General features: G+C 43.7%; 1 protein-coding gene across 12 annotated transcripts; it reads right to left on the bottom strand.

Moving 5' to 3' along the window:
* Positions 1-950: 950 nt before the first annotated feature.
* Positions 951-19,396, bottom strand: LOC128764240 (von Willebrand factor A domain-containing protein 5A-like). 12 transcript variants are annotated; one of them, XM_053873830.1, is made up of 27 exons: positions 19,319-19,396; positions 18,727-18,803; positions 18,086-18,288; positions 17,801-18,023; positions 17,570-17,736; positions 17,394-17,508; positions 17,143-17,315; positions 15,333-15,421; positions 15,124-15,268; positions 14,814-14,893; positions 13,792-13,906; positions 13,581-13,730; positions 13,335-13,435; positions 13,054-13,262; positions 12,803-12,832; positions 12,022-12,051; positions 11,508-11,546; positions 11,162-11,197; positions 10,647-10,676; positions 9,782-9,817; positions 9,451-9,519; positions 8,674-8,703; positions 8,159-8,197; positions 6,440-6,454; positions 5,215-5,363; positions 4,431-4,554; positions 951-4,359 (listed from the first exon to the last, which is right to left on the bottom strand). In XM_053873830.1, the coding sequence occupies exons 2-27, from the start codon at positions 18,767-18,769 to the stop codon at positions 4,280-4,282; spliced, it is 2,520 nt and encodes an 839-aa protein (XP_053729805.1). In that variant the 5' UTR covers positions 18,770-18,803; positions 19,319-19,396; the 3' UTR covers positions 951-4,279. The 12 variants fall into 12 exon arrangements, with proteins under 12 accessions (XP_053729805.1, XP_053729807.1, XP_053729806.1 ...); XM_053873832.1 differs by having other exon boundaries at positions 8,159-8,194; XM_053873831.1 differs by having other exon boundaries at positions 11,508-11,543.
* Positions 19,397-20,699: the final 1,303 nt, after the last annotated feature.

Raw genomic sequence — 20,699 nt, 5'->3', positions numbered from 1 at the left:
TTGGGGAGCGGCGAGACCCTGCCCACTTGGGTGAGGCTGCAGTGTGACTTGTGTAGCACATGGACAGTAAGTACACTCTAATATCTGATTCACTTCTTTTTAAACGCAAAGATGAACACAATTTTGTCATGAAACTACATAAAAAAAACATAAATATGCAATAAAAATTACAAACAAAAATGGCACATTTGTTTTTTCCCTTTCTTTTTCTTTTGACAAACTTATCCACAGTTTTTTAACAATTGTTTTTCTCCTTGAATGACTCCTTGAAATGGACTGCTCACCTTTCCAGTGTGTCCCAACACACATCAGCTCAGCCACAGCAAAGTAAGATAAGCTTCAATATGTTGATGTTTATTTACACAATGAACTTAAAAAAGGTTCACATGTAAAGAAATGTAATTATATACAGTGTCACATTCCTGGTAACTAAAAGGTCAGACTCCAACACCCCATAGTTACCGGTGTTTTGAGTTGACCTTACAATGTCAGACCATTAAACTTACTGCCGCATTTATGCTTTCAACTATGACATTTCTAGGGAAAGATATTTGACTGACAGACCAACTTTATGTATTTGTTATTGTAAGAGTTCCGTTAATGTTGCCCATCTATATATTTATCTATTTCAATATAAATGTATGGTCGGTGGTACATCACTCTCACACTGCTCTTGTCATCTCTTTCATCCCTGGAGTTGCATGTAAAGCTTCTCGAGGCTGAAGATGCTGCTCCTGCTGAGTGTGTGTGTGTGTGTGTGGTGTTACAGAAGCCTCTTGTGTTGTCGCTCCATCATCATGTTGTCCTGGAATGGCAGAACAAATTAAATCCCTGATGCCCCCCTTCTTCTCTTTGTACCCCCCAGTAATCCCTCTGTGGAGCGTTTATGAAGTCTGAACCCCCTCAACCCCCCACTGTTACCCCCAGATCTCCCCCCCCTTCTTCCCTCGTCTCTTCTTCTAGAAGTACTGAATCAAAGGAATGTGTGACTTTGTTTATTTATTTATTTTTAAAGAGAAAATGTTTTCAGCCCAGTCTAGTTTCCTTGATCTCAGTGTGAGGAAAAAAGTAGTATTTTTCAATGCATGAAAAATGACTTGACTAATATTTATATAAAATATTTGTATAAAAATGATTTGAATATTTATATATATTTGGAATTTTCCCTCACACACTGTTAATTGTGTCTCAATTGTTCTCTCAGTATGTATTAAATAAATAAGTACAAAATATTCATAATAAAAACATTATGATTGATAGTGATTACAAAGATTTCATTTTTTATATATTTTTTGATCATGTTTGCTTAATATTATGTTCTTTCCTTTTTCAATGTAATCAGTAATGACACAAATAATACGACATTTATGTATAAGACGAAAATCAGGAGGTGGAATATGAGACTAAATAAAAAAACGTTTTCTTCAGAAATAAACTGTAACATGGTGATTTATTTTACACCAAGGAATGTTGCTTTCACCACATTGATGTATTTTATTTGTGAGAGCATCACGGTGCAGTTCAAGTGAAGAACAAAAAAGACGTGGAGTAACAATGTTTAGTACAAAATGTGGGGTAAAAAAACACGCTCTCCGATTGGCTTTTCTTCCAGTGACATCATAACGTGGCGATGGTCTGTAACAAGGTGTTTTATTCATCAAATAAATTACTAGCAGGTGTAAACATGAAGCTGTCTAGTTGTACTACAGGGTATTCTGAGCGTAAGGTTTTGATGTTGTCGTCCCCGGCAACAGTTTTCATCTTAATTTAAGTAAAATTCAACTTCACCAACTCAACTGGCCGAGGCAGCAACTGTGTTCATTTTATAGCCGTCACTGTTTCACCGCTAAAATCAGTTCGCAGCAACTTTGACATCGGCGCCATCACTCTTCCGCCCCCCACCCCCGCGCCGCTCCGCCAATCCCAGCAGCGTGTTAATCTGGTGCGGCTCTGTCGGTCAGCACTTTGGGCAGCAGACAGACAGATTGGCTGTTAATCCCCTGAGCGCCACAGATGGAGCACAGGAACACAGACCTTGGGGAAGGTGAACACGCCCTCTCACGCCTGCGCGCGCACACGCACGCAGCGATTTGGAAAGATGATTGATAGTCAAGGAACTTTTGCGGTTTCATGCCAACATATTGTTAGCATCGCATCTGCTGTGTCAAGAAATAAAACAAAACTGTGAAGTCAAAACTCAACATAAAAGTTTGACGATCAATGGTGGTTTTTTTTTCATGCATAAAAACAATTTCACAGTTTTACAATGTGTTATTTTTGGTTGTTGTATTGCTGTTAGACTATCCATAAAGTTTTGTTTACAGGTTGATAACCCAATCGGCGTTGGTTATTTGCAGGGATGCTGCGATCGATCGCTCACCAACAATTATCGGCCGTTATCAGTGTGATCGGTGGATGATGATCGCAACCTGTCACTGATCACGTGTGACAGTAGCGCTCTGAAAAAGCCCTGCTGGTAGTGATGCGTCCGCTCCTCCCGACTCGCTGCTCACTCAGCAGTAGCATGTCTGCTGTGGAGCTTCTTTCAATATGTCATATAAAGTTTGCATCCTGCAACACATGCACGGGACAATGCTGCGCAGGGAAGCGCCTCCAAATGAAACACACCATTTAAAGCTCCAGCACCTGGCGGTGCACAGAGAGTTTTCTGGGCTCATGAAAGTGAGACCGCCGGTTCCTCAGCACCAGTTAGCGCAGCTGATGCTTAACAACACCTGGGGTCCGAGCGTGACATTCGGAACGCTAAGAAACAACCATTAATTTCACCAAGCTAGATGAGCAGGTGTCTCGGAAACGACCGGACCCGTCGCCGTTTTGGAGTCAGGTGGAGCATTTGTCAGCCACCTGAATCTGAAACTTCTGAAAACGTCCAGAGTGGAAACTTCCATAAATACAGTGCTCTCTGTCTCGGAGTCCCGCTACAAGCGGCCAGGATGTATTTTTGTCTCAAGAGACTCACCGAACTGTGACGTCTCACATCGAACTTTAAGTTTTTCAGTTGTCCTTTTGACAGAATAGTGGCGGCATTCTGCAAGGTGTTTCTACTGTTGTACATTTCTACTCTGCTTCCTTGAAGAGGTCTTTTAAAACGTGTCTCATCGTTTCGATTGCACATTCATTGTCAGTTCATGTGATCGGCATCAGTGATCGGCAGCAAAAACCCTGATCGCAGCATCCCCAGTTATCGGCGTTTGTGATACATTTGTTAAACCTTATTTGTGCACTTTGAAAGCTTCCACTTCCTCCAGGACTGTAGTGTAGAAGGCGGAAGTGACTTCAAAATAAGATATATTTTTAAGTCATAATCCATGCTGTACAAAAACAAATGAAGCATTGATGTTGATTCACACAGGAATTATGCCAAACACCTCCGGATTGTTAGCATGAGTGTGTATGTGTGTGTGTTACTCATTCAAAACAACAGGATTAACAACTGCTGGTTGATTAGATGTTTGTTTGCGCGTCGATTTAATGGCTGTCGAGAGTTTTGATCACGATCTGGAAAGACTAACTAATATCATAAGTAAATAAACTATAATGATGGGCTTGACATGCGTAATAATTTAAGATTTACATGCGCGGAACACAATTTTTTTTACACTTCAAAACGGGAATCTGCAATTATTTCTGCTGCAAGTAAAGGCCACCCAGCGTCACTGTGTGATGTCGCCACCTAGTGGCGTCACCTGTGGAAAAGCCCTTACATTTGCGCGACTGTCAAATGTACAACTCCAGATTTAGAAGTGAGCGCTACAAAACACGAGTGCGTAAAACTTCAATGGAGGCTGAACGTCCTCCACTGAAGTTATCAAAAGGTTTGAATGTTCAAATAATTCTCCTTTACAAGCCATAAACCCTGAAGATTTAAAACAACAAAATACTGTGCCTTCAAATAGAAATGTTTAACAATAAAATAGCAATGCTATTGTAGTAATTCATAATGAATTTCAATGAATAAAGTACCACATAAATCTGGAGCCATCAGAAATAATGACAGCATCGCTCTAAACGACATGAATCAAGTCTTTGACTTGAGTTTTTAGTGCTGCTATTTTAAGGCCTCTTCAAAGATCCAGTATATTTTTTGGCATGATATTTGCTCCATACTGGAGCTTCTTCAGGGTAAACAGTTTGCTGGTGAAGTGAAGCCTTTATTATTTGCAGAGCGGTTACAATGAACTTGAAGTGACAGAGGAAGAATCATCAGCGAAAGTGAAGCCACGCGGGTGAAAAGTTGCGTCACCCTTCATGAGGCACCTTAAACTCCCAGCAGGTCCTTTGTCACGCTGCAGCCCAGCAGTTGGTTCCCGGCTGCCACACACTGGTCCAAGCTTGGAGCTGCAGACAGCACGTAAACAGAGCGGCCGTTGAAGAACACGACAGGAGCCAAAATAACCGGCGAGGCTCACCGTTCTGAGCCTTCAGCCAAGACACCGCCTTCATGGACAGGAGCTCCCACTCCTCTCTGTCATCAGACTTGAAGCCGTGGAGCCAGATGAGAGCCAACATGGTGGCCCAGACCTGCGGCGTTACCTGTGCAGAGCAACCTTGAATGACTATTTCCATGCACCAGTCAAAGCATTTACACATGGGAACATAAGCAAGTCCGTTTTTACTGTCGGGAGTGAAGAGAAAATATGTGATGAAAGGTAAAAAAGATGAACTACTAAACTACTCTGTAGTGTATCTCAGTCAAAGTTTGCTTTGTGGTTTAAAAGTTGGCGAAAAACTAAATGCAAAACATAATAAATGCCCTCCAAAATGTAAAATAGAGAAAAATCAATTGTTTTTATGAAGCAAGTTCAGGCAAAGAATGCTAAGGATTTGTCTGGAAACTCAAAACTACAATAAAATCATGTAAAAAAAATCGAAACAGTTATTTTTACCATGATATGTTTTGCCATATTGCCACCCATTTCTGGACACATTCGAAACAAATATATTTGTTTCAGAAAATAGCCTGGCAAAATAACAAGCGAGTGTCAGTTTTTCCACAAATGAATAGGGATTTTCTATAGGACTTTAAGCACAAGTTTGGCCTAGGTTCCTTTGGTGGTGAGACCAGGGATTTTTTCAATGAACCAAGGGTGGTGTGGCTTGAAAAAAGGTTGAAAAACGCTGGTGGATCTGATACGTGGTTCATGCTTCTATAGTGCCCCCTGCTGGAGCTCCACAGTGCACACTACTACTCACTTCCTGAGGTTTTGGTTTTTCCACCTCTGACACAGACTTGGAGAACACAGCTGCCAGGTTGGAGTCCAGCTCCCAGCAGCCGGATGCTTTCTGTAGGGTCACCACCTGCAACAGCAGGTCTTTGGGTGGTGGGCTGTCACGGCTGCTTTCTAGGAAAAATAGTTACAATCATTTGAGATGACAGTCAGATGATGATTCAGTGAAATTTAATGGTGGATTATCAATACCTTATAACTGTGTGTAGGTAGCATAGGCATCACTATAGTTACAGTTTTCATCTTAAAACACAACATAGCTTCATAAAACCCTCCAAGTATAAGTTATTTTTTGATAGTGATGGGCCAATGAGGCTTCATGAAACAGTGTCCTTATTTTTAGAGCTCAGTAGGTTGATTTGAAAATAAGGTGAATTTTTATTGAATCCAGAGCTTTTAGAGCAGAGAGCGCCATCTAGTGGTCTCTGAAAATGAGGACACTGTTTCACGAAGCCTCCGCCCATCACTATTCTGCCAGCTGATGCCACAGGCGATGCACTTGGTTGGAATAGCTTGAAGTTGTTAGTGTTGGTGTTTCTCTCAGTAGTGCAGCTTCCAGTGAGTGTAGTACATGGCAGTTATATTCAAAGCAGCTGGCGAGAGAGGTCTGCCAAACCCGTAACAAAGCGCATTACAGTAGTCCAGGCGTGGAGTCATAGAAGCAGGGATGAGTTTTCATGGTCCACCCGAGATAAGACACTTCTTATTTCTGCTAAGTGCTTGAGATGGAAGAAACGCTATGTTAAAACTGAGCTAATTTGCTGTTCACAAGTAACAAATGGATCCATTAAAACACCAAGATTGGTGACAGAGGGTTTTAAAACTGGAGACTCTGTGACCAAGTAGAATCACTGTGTTTTCCCGTTGTTTAAACTGTGCAGTGAGGTCATTAAAACTTGGCTTGATGATTGAATGTTGTGACAAGGGAAAGTACTTATGGGAGTCATTAGCATAAAAGTGGAACCGATGTCCATGTTTCCTGAAAATGTGGCCCAAGGGGAGCAGGTACAAAGAAAACAGTGAGGGTCCCAGACTGGAGCCTTGTGGCACTCCACGGGAAAGTGACGCTGTGCATGAGGTCGGCTTCCCTATAGTTCTGAGAAGCTTCTGTCAGGAAGGCAAGATGGGTTTTACCTCTCATAGACACCCACCCACCCACAGTCACGGTCACAGTTCACATGATGACTTACCTTCCACCAGGTCATCTGCGAAACAAGAAGAGCAAAAACACATTCAGTGAACAATATGGATGTCAGGCATCTTACACTTGGTGAAACTGCGTCGAAAAGGTGCCACTCATTGTCATGGTAACTGTGACTGCTTGTTGAGTGGAAGTTCGGTAGACGGAGGTAATATCCAGCCTCTAGGTGTCGCTGTGTCACTGTGTCTACTCCACCAGCTTTCAGGATTAGAACTACTGGCCTGTGAACCATCGACTGCGGAACAGGCACCCGAGTTGTGAAAATCATCGTTTCATTGAAACGGGAGTTGAATCCAACGAATGTTTTCTACTTTCAGACTCCAGAGAACCATCAGCATCTGAAGGGTTCGAATAAGGATTCCAGCAAGCCCCATTTGGTTACAGTGTTACGTTTGCTGCCTTCTTTCAACAGCCCAGTGCACTGGTCTGCCAGCAGGCCAGCCGTTTTTCAACCCTTTTGCAGTCGTAGCTTGGCACCATATTTGTTTACCGGCGTAATCTTGCGGTTACCCATCTGATGCTGATGATAGGCAGAAACTGCAGATCAGTTCTGCACTTTAAACAATCATTTGCAAAACTAACTCATAGTTTTGTAATCGGAGGAGCATTTTGGCAGGAAGCTCGCTCCTCCTGCTCCCCAGTGCAGTTCGCTGCACGGCACACAGCGCTTGCAAGCAAAATAGTTAAACAGGGATCAGAATTCATTTGTCTGTAGACCTCCGAGACAGGACTGTCTCGAGGCACAAATCTGGGGAAGGTGACAGAAAAATTTGAAGGTCCCAATGAGTGGCCAGTGAACAGGGGCCTCCATCATCCATAAATGCAAGAAGATGGGAAGCACCAGAACTCTTCCTAGAGCTGAGCCATCGGGGGAGAAGGACATTAGTCAGGGAGGTGACTAAGAACCTGATGGTCACTCTGTCAGAGCTCCAGAGGAGAACCTTCCAGGTGGACAACCATCTCAGCAGCAATCCACCAATAAGGCCTGTTTGGTAGAGTGGCCAGACGGAAGCCACTCCTCAGTGAAAGGCACATGGCAGCCCACCTGGAGTTTGCACCTGAAGTACTCTCAGACCATGAGAAAGAAAATTCTCTGGTCTGATGAGACAAAGATTGAAGTCTTTGGCGTGAATGCCAGGCGTCATGTTTTGAGGAAACCAGGCACTGCTTATCAGCAGGCCAATACCATCCCAGCAGTGAAGCATGGTGGTGGCAGCATCGTGCTGTGGAGATGTTTTCAGCAGCAGGAACTGGGAGACTCGGCAATGTACAGAGACATCCTGGATGAAAACCTGCTCCAGAGTGCTCTTGACCTCAGACTGGGGCGACTGATTGAAACCGATGAATGTTTTCTACTTTCAGCCTCCAGAGAACCATCAGAAGGGAATGAGGATTCCAGCGATTCCCATTTGGTTAGCTGTAGAGTTAAGATCTGACGTCAGGATCAGATCCCAGCTACTTTCATGTCACCCATTCTTCAGTGATATGAAAGTCTCTAAAACTCAAATCATTTTATAATAGTTTGTTGGTACACAATTTGTACACATTGTTGATGAGCTGATTAGAATTTACGTTTATTGTTTCCCACAAAGTCCCTAAGTCTGAGCCACCGCATGCAGAAATGGTCTGGGAAAATGCAGTTTCCACACCAGACAGACTAATGTTTCACTCAGTTCAACACCAAAGTATTGCAGTGATGGCAGCCTACCGTTCGGTGCTGAACACATTTTCATCATGCGTGGGGCTGCTGAGAGAAGAAGACATTCCAGGTCAATCATTCGTGAAACAACTAAACACAGAAATGTCGACGGCGCTATGTTTGCTGCCTTATTTCAAAACAGCCTGCTAGCATGTTTTTAGCTAGCATTTGCAAAACTAACTCATAGTTTTGTAATCGGAGGAGCATTTTGGCAGGAAGCTCGCTCCTCCTGCTCCCCAGTGCAGTTCGCTGCACGGCACACAGCGCTTGCAAGCAGAATAGTTAAACAGGGATCAGAATTCACGTGGTGGAGTCATAAAAGCATGGATGAGTATTTCATGGTCTGCCTGAGATAAGACACTTTTTATTTTTGCTAGCAGGCTGAGGTGGAAGAAACTCTACTTTAAAAGTCCCCAAGTCTGAGCCACCGCATGCAGAAAACGTCTGGGAAACTAGTTTCCACACCAGACAGACTAATGTTTCACTCAGTTCAACACCAAAGTATTGCAGTGATGGCAGCCTACCATTCGGTGCTGAACATATGTTGACTTGGGCTGCAGAGAGAAGAAGACATTCCAGGTCAATCATTCGTGAAACAACTAAACACAGAAATGTCGACGGTGTTATATTTGCTGCCCTATTTCAAAACAGCCCACTGCACTGGCCTGCTGCCAGTCATTTCCAAGCTACTATAGCACTATGCTTTTGTCTGTGATATTCACACTGTGAAAACTAAGACAATGGTAAACTAAATTAGGAAGTTATGAGATTTTGGCACAGAATGGTTCCATTAAGACTGCTGAAAATGACATTTCTATTCGTTATCGCTCTCTGAACAGGAGCCTTCTACTTCTTGTAAACTCTCAAGTGTGGTTCTCTCCGGGCAGCAGCCAGGGTCTGTGGCAGAACTGCAGGAGACTACACTCGTGTCAGTTAGCTGAGTGCAAAGCCCTGGTTCTCTTCTATTGGATGGTGTTTGAATTCTTGCCAATGGACTTAAAACGTACACGTCAATTTTCCAAACACGTCAGCAGCAACCTGAGCGTTTTGAATCGGACTTAAGGTCTGATTTCCTGTTCTGATCCCCATCCTGATTTCATGAATCCTCCATTGACAGTGATCCCAGTTGGTGTGTTGAAAGCAAAATCTTCTGACCCGTCGTTTAACAGAAGCGTCAATGCAGAACACAGCAAGGCCTGAGTATAGTTCCCATTATTTGGATCAGATTTGATCAGATCTTTGGCCTCCACGTCTCTTAGCAAGTCAAACTGCACAGAGGTATTGTTATGTTACTGGCCTACCTCTTGGTTTTAATCTCAGTTTTTGAAGAAAACCAAAGCCGAAACTTTTGCTTCTTGTTGGCGCACCGCCTGCAGAGAGAACAAGATAACTTTGTCTTGGTCATGCACTGTACTTCAAACAGACCCAGACACTGCTGAGACCATTGCACTGCAGAGAGTTATGATGCGTCACCTGCTATACATGAATCCTGAGGCCTGGAAGTAACAGGTAATGAAAGCAACTGCCAAACTCACTCGTAAAAAAATCCCACTTTGAAACCAAATCCAGTAAGTGACGTCTTCAAGGTTGTGATGGAGAAAAAGGAAAAGTCTCGATAGATTTGTCACTTACCAAGTTGTACGAAGTTCTTGGAGCACATGTCTGCAGCTGAAAACAACATTTTATGATAATTGAGTTAAATTCAAAAACAAGTGTTGCAATCTAGGGATGGGTGATATGGACAAAATTAATGAAATTGAGCCGTCGGTCTGCTGTATCTCATGTCTCTGAACACTTGACTTGAACTGTGGACCAGTCTGGACACATTTCCTAGATGCTATTGAAGAAATATTAGAAATCATGTGAAGAAATGATCATTTAGTCATATTCTATTCTCCAAATCATTATACAAACTGTGAGTCCTTTGTCTTGTGGGATGAAAAACAAACAATTCTCTCTCCTAAAATGGTTGTTTTTCATTGCCTTATTGAAGAGTTCACTAATACTTTAGAATTTGTTGATTGTCCCTAACTGATGGTGCCGCCGCCATTACCGGAGCTCTGCTCCGTCCAATATCCAATATGTCCAATATGTTGATGTGAACCAAGGCAGGCGAGGGCGTCAGAGAACCTATCCTATGAGGACCACTCCATCTCATCAAATAAACAGGTGTCCAGAGACTCAGAGTTGAATAAGGATTCCAGCGATCCCCATTTGGTTAGCTGTAGAGTTACGATGGATCAGGATCAGATCCCAGCTGCTTTCATGTCACCCATTCTTCAGCGATATGAAAGTCTCTAAAACTCAAATCGTTTTATAATAGTTTGTTTGTACACAATTTGTACACATTGTTGATGAGCTGATTAGAATTTACGTTTATTGTTTCCCACGAAGTCCCTAAGTCTGAGCCACCGCGTCCAGAAAACGTCTGGGAAACTGCAGTTTCCACACCAGACACTCAGTTCAACACCAAAGTATTGCAGTGATGGGAGCCTACCTTTCGGTATCGAACACATCAAGGCTTGGGCTGCAGAGAGAAGAAGACATTCCAGGTCAATCATTCGTGAAACAACAAAACACAGAAATGTCAACGGTGTTATGTTTGCTGCCTTATTTCAAAACAGCCTGCTAGCATGTTTTTAGCTAGCAGGGCGTCTGGGTGTTCGGAGGACGCCCTCAACTGCAATGAGGACCACTGTATCTCATCAAATAAACAGGGATCCAGAGACTCCGAGTCGACCAGTGCACCACACTCTCCACAACTGTCACACGCCGTGGAGCTGGAGCCGTCACGGTCTCGTCACGTGCATGTGCGCAAGTCCACGTGTTTATCGAATTTATGGTGAGATGCAGAGTTGTCATCGTGGAGATTGTGTTTGGTGGTATATTGTGTACGATAAGTGATCGCCCGTCCCTGTAGCATACCATTTCATTTTTCAATGAAAAAAAAATCTCTTTGACTGACCTACTTCCATCAACCATGTCTCAGTTTATATTACATTTGTCACTTACCATATTGGCCGGAGTCCATGGAGCACGTCTCTGCGGCTGAAAACAACATTTTATGATAATTGAGTTAAATTCAAAAGCAAGTGTTGCAATCTAGGGATGGGTGATATGTCACCCATTCTTCAGCGATATGAAAGTCTCTAAAACTGAAATCATTTTATAATAGTTGTTGTACACAATTTCTACACATTGTTGATGAGCTGATTAGAATTTACGTTTATTGTTTCCCACAAAGTCCCTAAGTCTGAGCCACCGCATGCAGAAATGGTCTGGGAAACTAGTTTCCACACCAGACAGACTAATGTTTCACTCAGTTCAACACCAAAGTATTGCAGTGATGGCAGCCTACCGCTCAGTGCTGAACACATTTTCATCATGCGTGGGGCTGCTGAGAGAAGAAGACATTCCAGGTCAATCATTCGTGAAACAACTAAACACAGAAATGTCGACGGCGCTATGTTTGCTGCCTTATTTCAAAACAGCCTGCTAGCATGTTTTTAGCTAGCATTTGCAAAACTAACTCATAGTTTTGTAATCGGAGGAGCATTTTGGCAGGAAGCTCGCTCCTCCTGCTCCCCAGTGCAGTTCGCTGCACGGCACACAGCGCTTGCAACAGAATAGTTAAACAGGGATCAGAATTCATGTGGTGGAGTCATAAAAGCATGGATGAGTTTTTCATGGTCTGCCTGAGATAAGACACTTTTTATTTTTGCTAGCAGGCTGAGGTGGAAGAAACTCTACTTTAAAAGTCCCCAAGTCTGAGCCACCGCGTCCAGAAAAGGTCTGGGAAACTAGTTTCCACACCAGACAGACTAATGTTTCACTCAGTTCAACACCAAAGTATTGCAGTGATGGCAGCCTACCGCTCCGTGCCGAACATATGTTGACTTGGGCTGCAGAGAGAAGAAGACATTCCAGGTCAATCATTCGTGAAACAATTAAACACAGAAATGTCGACGGTGTTGTGTTTGCTGCCTTATTTCAAAATTGCCTGCTAGCATGTTTTTAGCTAGCAGGGCGTCTGGGTGTTCGGAGGACGCCCTGAACTGCAAAACATAAAAAAATGGATGTGAAGTTTTTCTCAGCAGGACGTAGCCCAATCATTAGTGCCTGTGTAACGTCCTACTTGTACTCGGTATTTTCGCCAAACATGATGTAAATTTGCCGTTTTTCAACCATTTTGCAGTCGTAGCTTGGCCATTTGTTTACCGGCGTAATCTTGCGGTTACCCATCTGATGCTGATGACAGGCAGAAACTGCGCATCAGTTCTGCACTTTAAACAATCATTTGCAAAACTAACTCATAGTTTTGTAATCGGAGGAGCATTTTGGCAGGAAGCTCGCTCCTCCTGCTCCCCAGTGCAGTTCGCTGCACGGCACACAGCGCTTGCAAGCAAAATAGTTAAACAGGGATCAGAATTCATGTGGTGGAGTCATAAAAGCATGGATGAGTATTTCATGGTCTGCCTGAGATAAGACACTTTTTATTTTTGCTAGCAGGCTGAGGTGGAAGAAACTCTACTTTAAAAGTCCCCAAGTCTGAGCCACCGCATCCAGAAAAGGTCTGGGAAACTAGTTTCCACACCAGACAGACTAATGTTTCACTCAGTTCAACACCAAAGTATTGCAGCGATGGCAGCCTACCGATCAGTGCCGAACATATGTCGACTTGGGCTGCAGAGAGAAGAAGACATTCCAGGTCAATCATTCGTGAAACAACTAAACACAGAAATGTCGACGGCGCTATGTTTGCTGCCTTATTTCAAAACAGCCTGCTAGCATCTGGGTGTTTGAATGACCTACTTCCATCAACCATGTCCCTGCAACCAACGACTTGATCAAGCCGGAAGACTGTGTATAACAACAGTTCAGTGGAAGGACTCCTCTCTACTTACCTGCCATCAGAACATTCCGTTGCAACAGAGGGCCCTTGACAGCTTCATTGCTGCTTTTGTTGACAGCAATGAATGAGGTGAAGGAGCTGCTCACTCCTGACTGGACGCTGAGATCCACCACCTCTGGTTTCACTTCATCCTGCTTCCTGCTTTCCTGCGTCTCCAGAGAGCGGATGAGAGTGCGAGCAGCCAATCTGTGGACTGTCAGTCTGCAGCGGTGAAGAAGGCATCGCATCAGCCCCGCCCCCCTGCTGGAGAAGAGAGCGACGTCATGGACTCACCCTGTGTCCCCTGTGGGCGCCAGACTGAAGCGGAGCTGGTTCTGGGATGGCTGACCTGCGAGGGAGTACTTCACTGTCACGCCTCCCTCGGCTTCTGTGGTCTGAGGACACAAAGAGAATTCAAAATAGGAGGAGACATTGTTTAACCAACAATCTGTTTGGCAGGAGAGGGATCCAACATGGGAGACGTGAACCTAAGTTGTGCAACACTGACAAGTTAACAGCTCTCTGATGCTCCGGACTTACCTCCCCCGACAGTTGAGCGTAAATAATTGACCTCTGACCCTGGAAGAGCGTTGTGATGGGGGGAGACAATGTGGTGACGGACGGCATGTCCCATGTGACTGAGATGTCCACCACCGCAGGCTGCAGGGAGAATCTCAGCGACTGCATCACCTGAGGGGTGAACAAGAGACTGGTCTTATGACGGTCGGGATTGGGTGATGAAGTTTCCCACCTTTGGCTGCATCCGCTCGGCTCCAGTGATGAACTGAGCGTGGCCTCCTCCTTCTTTAGCCAGCCCGTTGATGAGAGCGGTGCTGGCTCCTTCCCCGATCCCGAAAGAGAAACACCTGCAACCAGATATTCTGGGAATCTTTTCTGGCCTCCTTCATAAATATATCATTCAAACCGTCATGGACAAGGTATTATTGACATCACTCATTGACTGTTGAGCTGAGAACACATGACACTTCTACAATATTAATAAACCTCATTCAATTTGCCTTCTCTCTGCAGTTCTCACGTTCTCCACGAGATGGGACACCTGAGACACAGTGGCCACACATACCACAGAACCAAAGCCAGTAATCAGAGTAAAGTTACTTGTAACTTGTTGCCATTGGCGGGAAGTGAAATATTAACATTTGTTTCTGAAACTGCGTCTTTGAGCATGGCGTCATGTGCCGGACACGCGGGCAGCTTACGTGTCAAGCTGCCGGCAACACGGCAGTAAGTGACGGAGTGAGAGAGATAATAATTGGCCATTCCCTACATGCCTATTATAAAGATGTCAATATATCACTTTGTTTCATACTTGTACCTTTTGGTGTGTGTGACTTTTTCTCCAATGGGTTAGAGTGTGTCAAAATAAAACATTCATTCATATAATATAATTCATATAATTCATTCATATAAAAAGATTGTGCTGACAAAAAGGAAAAACGATCAAATGTGACATAAAAATCTTGTTTAGGCAATGAGAGCTGTCATCAGCTGCTAAATGTAACTTGACAAGTACCTTGTAATCTGTCTTAGTTACTTAGTTACAAGTAATCTGTAATGTAACTAAGTTTTTGAGGGAGTAACCAGTAGTCGGATTACTTTTTCAAAGTAACTGTGACAACACTGTAAATGATGGATGAGATCTCAGGGTTTCTTGGCTTGGACTGCTGCCCCTGCGACCCAGCTGCAGATATTTTCATGCTGACCAGATGGATATCTCATATCGGGTGTTGTGTTGCGAAGCTGCTGTGTCACCTGTGAGAGCCAGCATTGCTCTTCACCAGATCAATGACTGCTTTGGTGTTTGACACTCCACCGTCTGTGAAGACAAATAGCTGGGAGGAGAGTTGGCACAGTATTAGTTGTGATGATTACTGTCAGAGCTGCAGTTTAAAATAGCTTCAGTGGCAGGAAAAGGTGTGGTGAGAGAGATGAACTGCTAACTCATGAGGAATCTACACAAACAGGTGAAGCAGCTTTTCTGGGAGAACTACTGTACATTCTTAGTTTTCTTTTTTTCTTTGACATCAACAAATCAATAAAGACCGTATGAGTGAGTTCTTACTTGTCTGGGATGTTTGGGGATGCAGCTCTGCTTGTAAATGCTTTTGAGAGGTTCCAAAATCTCAGTTCCTCCAAGGTCAGCGCCCATTTTGCCCACTTTCTTCAAGGCCTCATCCATGGTCTTCTGGCTGTATTCCACACTCTTGCTGTTGTCAAAATAAAACACTGTTATGCAGGACTTGTTCAGAGTAACCGGGCTGAGTCACTTACGGGAAAACGTGTTCGAATGCCGTGCCAAAACTGTAGATGTTGAAGTAGCAGCCCATCGGCAAACTCTTCAGCAGAAACACCAGAGTGTCCTGTGAGGACAGAGTCATCAGTGTCAGAGCAGTCAAAGGTCAGAAACTCGCTAATAATTTGGTGAAATACATTACAAATTATTTTGTAGACGTAGCCTGTTTAACATTGTTGTAATCACCAGTGCCATTTTTAAATCCTTGACCTTGACATTTTATAGTCAGTAAGTTTGGGTGAAGTGAGCCTATTGTCGAGGGTCTCCCCACATACTGGCGTTGTGTCGGACTGTTGAAGGTTCACCCACAGCGTCTGGGGTGGGTTTAACATGAGAGTTGGAGGATTTCATTGTCAGGGACTGCGGCGTGTCTTCAAAGGTTTGGCAGCCAAAGAATGCATGCGTCATGAGTTATGACAAATCTTTCAGGCTGCCTTGTAAAAATGAAAACATCTGACTGAAGTGTGAATTTTGGAGCATCTAAAACATCCTCATTGGGATCCGTGTTTGTTGTCGGCTGTGGTGACCGCTGTAATGGTTTACAGGGAATCTTGACATACATTCAGTGAACGGACACTGTCCCGTCTTGATATTGAAGTCACGATACACATAGTTGAAAGCGCTGGATATCAAAGAACTTCTACGAATATTCTTTCCCAAACCGATTGCTGAAGCTCAAAAATCGGTCTGTTGTGAGACGGAGGCCAGCAGAGTCTGAGACTGCTGGAGGAGCAGTGTGTGTTGAATTAAGATTCTCGTGTCACAAAATTCTTGAGTCTCAAAAATAAACACGGAAATAGACTGCCTTCACCTGACCAGCCTCTGAAACCTGTTGTGCAACAGTCTTGTTCCTCTCTCTTCTGAGCACACACACACCTCTTTCTCCATCATTTCCCAACATACACGGACAATGATGAGCGACTTCAGCATAAAGAAAAATCAAAACACACAGAAGTTGCCAACATTAGCCAGCTCCAACAGTTCACTTCGCTCATCTATTGGCTTTACATTCCATTGTCACTACTAGATGGACCTTGATCTTACGCATGAGACACGGACGATCAATGAGCAGTCTCCTGCACACATTCCATTCCAGGCTGCAACAACTACTCGATAAAGTCGACTCAAATCGACTCTTAAATTTGTCGCCGACGGTTCCATGAGTTGACTAGTCGTGATGACATCACTCTCTGCGCAGTAGACTGCGACCGCAGGACCATTGTGGGACCACTTCATTAGAAGATCAAAGGACACACACCTTTCACTCCACATTTTGAGCAATGAGAACTGAAATATAACAAAGCAATATTTGAAACCACAATCCACAATCCACATATATCCCTTTCTTTTTTCATCAACCTGTACGAATCGTTAAGTTAGTCGGTGACTAGTCAACAACCAAAACAGCTAGTTGGGTAGTTGCAGCCCAAATACAAAATACAAAAGAATATATATATATATATATATATATATATATATATATATGTGTGTGTGTGTGTGTTATATAAATAAAGAAAATACAATTATATAACTATATATACATATACACTAATATATATATACAGGGGAGTTGTGGTTTTCTTTTGTATTTTTCAACAAACAACAAACAACTTCACAGGACAAATGCACCTCTGCTGCTTCTACAAACCACAGTGTAGTTACAGATGACATGAAACTCCACTCAGACCAAGACGTCTCTTTTCTTTCTTTTTTTTGTTAGATTAAGCGCATATGATCCTCGCCAGTGTTTAGTGTGATTGGTTTCATCAAAGGAAGCAGTCAACATACCCGAGCACTTTGGATGCGCATCTCAGTCTTGCTGCTGCTCACGCAACGACCCATACTTCCTGATCGATCCAGAAGAAAGACAAACTCTCCACATGAAGACATGGATGACATCACATCCTTAGGGAACTCTGGGTACAAGCTGACCATCACCACTGGGTCGGCCATCATGGAGCCTGGGAGAGCAGGGAGACGCTGCACCAGCAGAGTGACAGGAACTCAGGCACCTGCTGCCATGTGGCATTGGCCCCTACCAGGTTTGGCAGAGGCTTGTCCGGCCTCCACCACAGCAGACGGCTGGTGAGCGTCTTCGTAATAAATCAGCAGTTCGATGTCCCTGTCGAACTTGTGTCCGTCAGCCAACTTGACCTGCACACACACGCTTCCCCTAAACATCATGAGCATGAGGAGAGAGTGCAGCAGCACGTACGGTGGCCTGCGTCTTGCCAGTGTTCAGGTACTGCAGCGGCTCCAGGGACGAGTTGGACTCCACCCTGGCGACGGGGCGGGAGGAAGACATCCGTGCAGAGAAGGACAGCGTGTAAGAAATCTGGGAGGCTGGCGCAGACATCACCTGGATGGTCTCGCCTTGGCTTTCTGGGAACCACGTGATGGTTAGAGTCCCGTCCAAGGAATGAGGGCAGAATTTGGGTGGGTTCACCTCGAGGTTCGTAGCGGGGGTTGAGCACACCCGGCAGACAAAACCTCAGCCCGTCATCTGCCTGCACTGCCAGCTCAGTGACATACTCCAGCCTGATGGAGGCGCTCTCTCCTGGAGGCAGACTCCCCACACTCAGCGAGAAGATGTCCGGACTTTGCTCGCTCTCCTCCAGCAGGAAGGCCTGCTGACCGGAGCTCAGGGCGTCGTCGTACTCCTCGCGAGCCTGAAGACAACACTCTCGTTTGACCTGGCTTGACCTTGTGACTCTCCTGCCTCAGACCTCACCTGCTCTTTCTCTTTCACCTGGGCTACAATCTCAGTCTGTCCAATCTTGGCGCTGAAGTGACACACGGCCGCATCTCCAGGCAGAGGGAAGACGAAACACGCCTCGACGGGATTTTCTTCCTTGTTCTCGTAGAGCAGGGTGGAGACCACGGTGGCCACATGGTCCTGGACCTCCAGCTCTACTGCGATGCTCTTCAGAGGAACTGACAACCCAACGAAAAGGTTACTGTTGTCCACAAGCGGGCCTTTTCCACATGTTTATTTGGCCCGATCAAGTCACCGCAAAAGCAAACAATTTCCCCCTTTTCCTCAATTTTCTCTTTCTCCATTTCATGTATTTTATTTGATTTAGTAGGATGGTTTGAAATGCAACCAGCACACACATCTGCAATCTGCAAAAGTCAGGAAGATAATATGAGGATATATATTTAGCACATAACTTGATCCGTGTTGATCTTTACCTTTTCATTAGTGACACAGTTACTGAGCCATTTGGTGCACCCTTTCGTAACAAATATCAAAACTACCACAGTGTTTGGCCTTTGACTTGGATCATTGGACTGCTGTCAGATTTATTTTCCCTCAAAATGATGATTTAGTTGAGCAGTATCACTGGATTTCCGTGTAAACACGACACTTACCTGGCTCATTCTTCAGCGTCACGAGTCCACAGCAGTTCACCATTGTGACCGGTGAGTTGGCAGGTGTCAGTTGGATTCTGCATCATGTGCAACACATGCAAACAAGAGTCACACATTCAGATTTTGCAGGCAATATATTCCATTTCAGGCATTGAAATACTGCTAAGATTTCACATCTCTCTATCTCTAGGTGTGGCAGAAAGAAACACATTTTCTCTCACTCTCTATGATGACGTATTTTTTCTAGTCATTTAAGTTCATTAGTACATTTTCTCAAATACAAATATGCCGGAAGTGCTTGTGAAACTGAAAGCATCTGTTCGGACCACAACTATGATAAACCTTTCACAAGTTAAGTCTCTCGTAAAGACATGATTTTGAGAGGCACCGACGAATCTTTTTTTTATCAAATACGCAGCGTTATGTAGCACTTTGATGGCGTCTAATGCAACCCCAAAGACAACGACAGAGCCAGATCAAACAGTTGGAGTAAAAACAACAAAATAATGAATAAAACAGGATGAGTTTACACTTCTCGGTCATGTTAATAAAACAGTTTCGGTTAGGACGGGTTGGGGGGCGGTGTTCCTACCTGAGTCAGCGATGATGCGCGAGACTGTCAGGAAGTCACGCCGCTTATAACCAGACAGAGCCACGCCCACCAGGCGCTCAGCGGAACAAGTTTGGCTCGAAGCATTTCTGCTAGAAAAACTGCTCCTCTTCTACCTGTAGTGAACACATACATACAGTACATCCAGTCATCGTGTATTTTATGTGGAGATTCCTGTGAAGATCAGTATTATTATTAATTCATTATTAGTAATATCTAATATATATATATATTATATGAAATAATAATACTGTGACAAAGATGCGTCACTCAACCACACTCGAGTCCACGTCATCTCACACAACGCAGGAGTATTATTTAAATGATTTTTGTTGTTGCTGTTTATCCCCTTTTTAAACGAAATGACTCAGAAAAACCTCTGTGACATTTCAAAAGAAGCGTAGGTTGTTCAAGCGGTTGAGCCAAACTGGGTCATAGCAAGTTCATTTTCTTCACAAACAGGAAGCGAAAAAAAAAAAAAAAAAAAAAACCATCTGCAACTAAATCAATACATTGTCACTCAGCATAGATTTTCACAAATAATTCCATGCACTCCATTTTACAATACATTTTCCAAAAGTTTTTATGTATAAATTTCATTTTACAGAGTCTCAAACACTAGCTTTAAAGAGTTGAGTGGTGCGATGGGTGGAATTTTTTCCCCCTTTCCACAATGCGCATGCAACAGTCCCTTGTGTATTGACAACCACATTTAGTGTTTTAAAGTTAAAGTGTATTCATCAGTGTGATAATGGCGTGAGAAAACGTAAAAAAAACAAGTTCTACAATAATCTAAATCACAATAATAATGATAATAACAATGATGTAATACTTCTACAACTACTAGTATAAACAACAACAACAACAACAACAACAACAACAACAACAACAACAACAACAACAACAATAACAATAATAATAATATAAAGATTATGTGGGATAATAATATAGAGATTATGTGGGAAAACAAAAACAATTTTCAGGAAACAGACAGAGCAAATCTTCCTAAATGAAATATACAGTATACATGGTGGTGGGCATGGAGCCCCAGGACACTTTGCTCAAGTCTGATCCAGTGTAACCGCCCCTCAAAATATAGAAAATCTTCAATTTGACAGTCAGTGCAGCCAAGTCATTACATTTGTTTCGTTGAACTGAATAAGGCTATTGAATGAACTGTGGTACAAATCTTCTCTGGCACGTCATCTGAAGACCACATGGGCAGGAGTTCAGACCCTCCCTCAGCACTGTCATAAAAAGAGGGGTAACCAGGGAGTAGAGGAAGGATGTTTGAGGTGGTGGGAAGCAGTGGCTGTTGGTTTGCTGAGGAAAAGCAAGAGTGATGGGTGGCTGACAGGGAAAG

Source organism: Synchiropus splendidus, chromosome 8 (genome assembly GCF_027744825.2).
Source record: "Synchiropus splendidus isolate RoL2022-P1 chromosome 8, RoL_Sspl_1.0, whole genome shotgun sequence".
NCBI classification, from domain to species: domain Eukaryota; kingdom Metazoa; phylum Chordata; class Actinopteri; order Syngnathiformes; family Callionymidae; genus Synchiropus; species Synchiropus splendidus.
Note: the sequence above shows the minus strand (reverse complement) of the source record. Positions and strands in the feature narration are given on the sequence as shown.

Bases quoted from the DNA above. Each gene is read 5' to 3' on its own strand.
- LOC128764240 (XM_053873830.1), bottom strand. From the start codon at position 18,769: ATGGTGAACTGCTGTGGACTCGTGACGCTGAAGAATGAGCCAG. The intron at 13,436-13,580 runs GTAAGTCCGGAG...TTGTGTCCTCAG, and splicing joins ACGCTCAACTGTCGGGGGAG to ACCACAGAAGCCGAGGGAGG. The intron at 11,198-11,507 runs GTAGGCTGCCAT...TGTTGTTTTCAG, and splicing joins AATGTGTTCAGCACTGAGCG to CCGCAGAGACGTGCTCCATG.